Source organism: Carex rostrata, chromosome 9 (assembly GCF_964058835.1).
Source record: "Carex rostrata chromosome 9, lpCarRost1.2, whole genome shotgun sequence".
In the NCBI taxonomy this organism is placed as follows: Eukaryota; Viridiplantae; Streptophyta; class Magnoliopsida; order Poales; family Cyperaceae; genus Carex; species Carex rostrata.
Window position 1 is genome coordinate 4283793 of NC_135926.1, and position 6793 is coordinate 4290585.

At 36.2% G+C, this 6793-nt stretch overlaps 1 protein-coding gene across 2 annotated transcripts; it reads left to right on the top strand.

Annotated features, from left to right (window-relative positions):
* Positions 1 to 5972, top strand: LOC144559678 (uncharacterized). Of its 2 annotated transcripts, none has more exons than XM_078308780.1 (2): positions 1 to 1720; positions 5620 to 5972. In XM_078308780.1, the coding sequence occupies exons 1-2, from the start codon at positions 1181 to 1183 to the stop codon at positions 5767 to 5769; spliced, it is 690 nt and encodes a 229-aa protein (XP_078164906.1). In that variant the 5' UTR covers positions 1 to 1180; the 3' UTR covers positions 5770 to 5972. The 2 variants fall into 2 exon arrangements, with proteins under 2 accessions (XP_078164906.1, XP_078164907.1); XM_078308781.1 differs by having other exon boundaries at positions 5630 to 5972.
* Positions 5973 to 6793: the final 821 nt, after the last annotated feature.

The window sequence follows — 6793 nt, forward strand, 5'->3', positions numbered from 1 at the left end:
TACCATCCCTTCTAATCCGAAGCCTCCATACCCTTTTCTCTCATGGCGACCCCGATCTAAGCCTGAGAAGCCATCGCCTCCTACCCATGCTCCATCTATCATTCCTCCACCTTGGGTTTTCTCAGAATCTGATCGTCTCCACTCCAAACTGAAGTCTATTGCTTCTCTGTCTCAACAAGGAACTTCGGTTTGCTTCAAATGTGGTGATTACGGGCACTTGGCTCGATCTTGTCACAACGCCTTGGTCTGTTTTGCTTGTACAAAGGTTGGTCATCGATCCCACAGCTGCCCCTCTCTTGCCAAGATGCAGTCTTCTCGACCTCAGCTCACTAAGGAAATGAAAGAACTGGGCAGTTCCTCATCGGTAATGCGATTTGCTAGTACTCAGGCCATTCGGGATTTTGATTTGTTATTGAGAAGAGGCATTGTGATTAAAGATACGTATAGTAAAGGGGCGTCTTTCATCAGTAAACAGCTAGCAGATCGGTTTCCATTGGAGAACTTTCAGTGGAAAGTCGTACCTCTTACGGATGATTCTTTCTTGATCAATCCACCTGATCCATTATGGCGTAAGATTGCGTTAGAAGAAGGTAAAATCCTTTTAGGCGATGTTGTTTTTCCTCTCGAAGGTTTTGATCCGATTACTTTTGATGGAGGTTGGTTACCTCATTCGTTTTGGGTAAAGATTTACGGGTTGCCATCTGCATTTCTTAATGGTTCTGAATTTGAGCATTTGGCTAGTGAATTGGGTGGTTTCATCCTTCAAGTGGATCCTTTGTCAAAAGATAAGGAAAATTTGAACTATTTACGCCTCAAGCTCGGAGTTTCAAATCGATCCGACATTCCACCTTGTCGTAAGATGCTTTTCCTTGGTCCAGATAGTGTCTCTCGGTATTATTGGATTCAGTTTGTCGTGGAGGGAGAGAGTCGTATGCCTCAGCACCGGGTTCGCACTGCTCAGCAAGGTCCTGTGATTCCTCCTTCTCGGCAACCTCCTCCCCTCTTCTCTCAACCTGCTGCTCGGTAAGTTCCAGTGATACCACCTCAGTTGCCTCCCCTCTTCTCTCAACCTGTTGCTCGACAAGGTCCAGTGCTGCCACCTTAGCCGCCTATTTTCCATCCATCACATCAGCCTCCTTTCCACTTTATTTCTCATCCATCACTGGAGCAAACCCTTCCTATGCCGCACCCAATGCTACAACCACCACTTCTGCCACACCCACCACTACCGACTTCACCTAGGCCACCATTCTGCCCTTCTTCTCAACCATCTCAGCCTCCTCTGTCTCCTCCTAAACCTGCCCAGCCTCCTTCTTTATCTAACCCTCCATCTCAGCCGCAGCCTTCACCAATTCTAGTTCCTGAAGGAGATACTTCTAATAGGTTTTCTCATTTACAGCATCTATCTGACCAAGGGGGTGAGGTAAGTGATGTCGGGTCGGGTTTTGAATTAGGTAATGATCCTTGGAACGCTTCTTCTCACGCTGATGTGCCTCCTCCTCCTCCCCCTCCAACTAAATCTATTGACTCTAAGGATCCTTGGGAGGTTGCTATTCGTAATGAGAAAGAGAAAAGGCGCAAGGGTAAACACACGGCAGCAACCTCCTATACGGAAGAAACCAGAAATAGTCTCCGGGTGAAACTCAATCAAATGGTGGGAGCGACGGAGCTCAAGCTGGATGACCTGATTTGGTTAAGCTTTCGGTTAAGGCAAAAACAGGTATGCAATTTTTGATTGACCAATTTCCTTATTCTTCCTTATCTGATTTGGATTTGGTTAAATTATACGATGTTAGTAGTTTTAAATTAGGGAATACTTTAGATGATAGTATTTGGATAGTTCAATCTATTAGGTCTCTTTCTAGGAACAAACTTGAGTCTGTGATTAATAATAATATAGGTACAGGTCAGATTTCGGATTCTGACATTAGGGACATAGCTAATTGTGAAAATAATTTAGGAAATCAGCTTGTAGATTCTCAACAATTAAGGGTTTCTAGTAGTTTCCAATTTCCATGGTTAAAATATTAAATTGGAATGCGAGGGGCTTAAGAATGTCGATTAAAAGAAGATACTTGAGTGATATACTTCGAGATAATAAAATTAATATGGTATGTGTCTAGGAAACCAAGAAAAACAATTTTCATGATCGGACTTTGAGAACATTGAGTACATTTATTAATAAATGAGAATTTAAGCCATCTGAAGGAGCATCTGGGGGTTTGTTTTTTGAATTTAATGACACTTTATTCTCTTTGATTGCCTCTCATGTTAAACAATTTTCTATTACTTTGCATGTTAAAAATAAACTAGATAATTTTGAGTGGTGTGTTACCACAGTTTATGGTCCTCTTAATTCTACATCTAGAAGAGATTTTTTGTTGAAATTGCAAGACATCGATAATTTAGGTATTGATGCTTGGCTTATTATGAGAGATTTTAACATGATTAGAAGACGGTCTGAACGAACTGGCTCCACTTTTAATCATATCATAAGTAGTAGATTTAATTCTTTTATTAGACATAATGATTTAATAGGATTGTCTTTACCAGATAGAAAATTTACTTGGGCCCGGTCTTTGAATTCAACATCCCAAGCCTTATTAGACAGAGTATTGTGTTCTACATCTTGGAACTCTCATTTTAATCTAACTAGACTTTCTTCTTTACCTAGAACTTATTCAGATCATAATCCTATTATTTTAGATACACAAGCTATAGTATTTCCTTCTTCCAAAATAATTAGATTTGATAAGTCTTGGTTGGACTATGAGGGGTTTTATGAATTGCTCTCTTCTTGGTGATTAGATAACCCTTTGACAAATTATCTTGGTTTGAGTTGGATATTAAAAATGCAATTTTTAAGGAGAAAGTTGAGAGGTTGGAGTTCAAATATTAGAGGTGAAAAAAGGAGACTTAAGGTTAGGTTACCTCATAAGATAGATGATTATGAACACTGAGTAGATGATAATACCATTTCAGATTTTGATCTTGATGATTGGCATTTCTGTCAATTTGAGTTACATAAAATTTATTTAGAAGAAGAGCAATATTGGCAACAACAATCTAGGTTGAAATGGTTCCTTGAGGGAGATCTTAATATTAAAAAATTTCATGTTACTGCTTCTTATCGAAAAAAGAAAAATATTATTAGTTGTTTAGAAATTAATGGAGTTATGATACATGACCAATCTATACTTTTACGACATATTACGATTATTATAAAAACCTTATGGGATCTTCTTCCACTAGATTAGTTTCTTTCCAAGCAAATTTATGGCCCGCTTCTGATAATTTAACTTTGGAACAATGTATCTCTTTAGAAACTCCCTTTACTTTAGATGAGATTAAACATGTAGTTTTTGAATGTAATCCCTCTAATGCACCTGGCCCAGATGGTATGTCTTTTCAATTTTATCAATCTTTTTGGGAAGTCATAAAATATGATTTGCTAAGGATATTCACTGCTTTCTATAATCATGAGTTAGATGTCTCTAAATTTAATCTAGCTACTATTTGTTTAATCCCAAAAAAGAATGATGCAATTACGGTACGCAATTTTAGGCCTATTAGTTTAATTAATTGTGGTTATAAGATTATTACTAAGTTACTAGCTAATAGATTAGCCTTAGTTATGGATTATATTATTGATCCATCTCAGACAGCATATATTAAAGGTAGGTTCATCCTTGATAATGTAGTTAGTGCACATGAGGTTTTATATCAAGTAAAGATTAGAAAACAAAAGGGTGTTTTATTTAAATTAGATTTTGAGAAAGCATTTGATCATGTTAATTGAGATTTTCTTCTAGAAGTAATGCATGCTAGAGGCTTTGGTCAAAGATTTATTACATGGATTAGATTAACCTTAGAGGAAAGTAGAACTTGTGTTAATTTAAACGGTACTTTAGGACAATATTTTTCTTACAAGCGAGGGGTTAGACAGGGTGACCCACTCTCTCATTTTCTTTTTATTTTAGTTACTGATGTACTTAATAAAATTTTACAACGAGCTAGATTAGGGGGATTTGTTGATGGATTAGGTGATTTCCGTAATATAGTCGATATTATGAATCTACATTTTGCGGATGATACTTTACTATTTCTTAAAGCAGATAAGGATATTCTATTGCACATTAAATGGCTTCTTCTAGCCTTTGAAAATGTTTCCGGACTCAAAATAAATTATAACAAAAGTGAAATGTTCCCTCTTAATTTGTCTGACCTTGAATGTGAGGAATTAGCTACTGTTTTAGAATGTAAAGTAGCTTATTTACCACTTACCTATTTAGGGGTACCCATTAATAATAAAAGCACTAACTGATATAGATTGGCAACTTTTAATTGATAAGATTGAAAAAATGCTTCAAAGTTGGAAGGGATCTTTACTCTCTTTAGGAGGTAGAGTTACCCTTCTAAACTCTGTGTTATCTGCCATTCCGTTATACTGGATGTCCATGTATGATTACCTGCAAAAATTAGAAATAAGATAGATAAAATTAGATGCAAATTTCTTTGGCATGGTGGAAATTCTACAAAAAAAAAATATCATTTAGTAGCTTGGAAGGAAATTTGCAAAAGTAAAGATCAAGGTGGTTTGGGTGTATTGGATTTAAAGTTAATGAATCAGTCCCTTTTAGCTAAATGGTGGATTAGATTTCTTGATAATTCTGTTCATGGTACATGGAAATCAATCCTTTTAAGTAAGTACGGCTATAGAACCAACCCTTCAGTATGCTCGCCATTCTGGAGATCAATTTTAAAAGTCCATGTGGTAATTAACTTAGGTTTAAATAAAGAAATTGGTAATGGTAAGTCTATGGCTTTCTGGTTAGATAGATGGTACACGGAACATGCTCTACAACATCAATATCCAAACTTGTTTTCAATTGTAACCAATAAATTTGTGTCTGTGGCTAAGGCTTTTGCTAATTCTTATTTGCAACTTAGTTTTAAACGATAATTAACTGGTATATATAGGATAGAATGGTTAGCTTTGCAAAATAAATTCTTTCATTTTACTCTATCTGACCAATTAGAAGACAAGATTATATGGAGATGGTCCTCTGATGATAACTTTACGGTTCATTCCTTTTATAAATGGTTAGAGTATGGCGGCATGCCTAATTTTGAATATAACACTATGGAAATCTCATATTCCATTAAAAATTAAAAAAAATTTGTGACTTGTTTCGAAAGGACAAGATTTTGACTAAGACTAACTTAGTAAATAAAGGCTGGCAGGGAGATACCAAATGTATGTTCTGTGGTCACATAGAGAGTGCAGAACATCTTTTCGTTCATTGTTCTTTCATTAGCTTAATATGGAACTGGATAGCAGCTCATAATAACTTTAGTTATAATTGTCACACTTTAGAGGATTTATTGATGATTGATGCTTCCATTCCTTTAAAAGATAGATTATTAGTTGGATTGTTACGAGGTGTTGTTCTATTGACTATTTGGTTAGAACGCAATAGATTATGTTTTATTGTTAGTTTCCCTTATTCAATCAAGGTTATTGGTACTAAGATCATAGCTTTGACTCAATTTTGATGTAAATTTAGGGAGTGTGATTTATTATCTATATTAAATCTAATAATGTCTTTTGATGTTAAGAATCTTTCAGATCTCCTTCCACTAGAAGAGGAAATAAACCCAGACACGACCCAAGCTTTGGATCTTGTGGGGCAGGGTTCTGGGGATGGCAACACCCCATATCCAATGTTTGGTGACGTGGAAGAGGATGAAGACTTATTAGACTTGTAGTACTTAGCTTTATGCATGTTATGATGTTTTTGTGTTTTCTTAGGGTGGTTGCCTTGTATTGGGGGCATGGTTGAATGCTTTGGATTATGCTTTTGTTTCTACTTGTCACAGCTGTATAGACTTGCCATGGTTGATTTTAGTACCAATTTTAGGTACTATATCAATTATGCTATAGATTTGATTTCTATGAAATCAGTGGTAAATACCACTATTTTTCAAAAACAAGCAAAGAGCGATTGACATTATTGCAAAGCTGAATGTTTTAATAAAGCGGTGCTTATACGGTGCGATAAGAAAGGCGAACAGAGGCGAAATAAAAAGGAAAAAAAAACAAAGGCCCTCTTGAGTTCATTCCATCGTATTGAGTATCAGACTGAAGTAACTAACAGTGAAAATGGAGCGGATAATGCTGATATCATATTCGCATCTATAGCAAAGACCTTAAGATGAGAGTAGATGGGTTTAAATCTCACCTATAGCAAATATTAATTCCTCTTTTATATGGGTCCGGCCAAACTATTGGATTTCGAATGATCCAGATATCCGCTCTATTTAGGACTCTGTATCCGGAAATTATCCGGATTCAGATTATATGCGGATACGGAGCGGATATCCGCCGGATAATCCGGCTCTGTTTTCATCTCTAGAAGTAACGGATCAGTCATGGATGTCTTCTCCTTTTCAATGATGAAAAAGCGAGTGGTCTTTCGTCTATGTATTTGTGTGCTACTTTATGCATCTTCCTCTGTCTTTTTTCTTCTCTTTCTGTTTAGAGATGACTGTCCTAAATTGGTGATTTAGTTCTCATTCTGATTTGATTCAGTGTCTTCTCAGCTGATGGTGACTGTTGCAGTCCGATCAATTCGGTTTTCGGTCTGATTTAAATTCAGTGTCTTTTCGACTGTGATATGCATACAGAAAAAATCTTCATTCACTAGACTTCTATCACTCAATCAAACAAAGATAATCAAATTTACATTCACAGAATGCATATACCATGTGCATTTCTACTTTTGATTATATG

What these genes read in the sequence shown, in the direction of transcription:
- LOC144559678 (XM_078308780.1), top strand. Translation starts at nt 1,181, where the DNA reads ATGCCGCACCCAATGCTACAACCACCACTTCTGCCACACCCACCACTA. An exon ending in TTCGGTTAAGGCAAAAACAG is followed by an intron (nt 1,721 to 5,619) that starts GTATGCAATTTT and finishes TTTGATGTTAAG; the next exon opens with AATCTTTCAGATCTCCTTCC.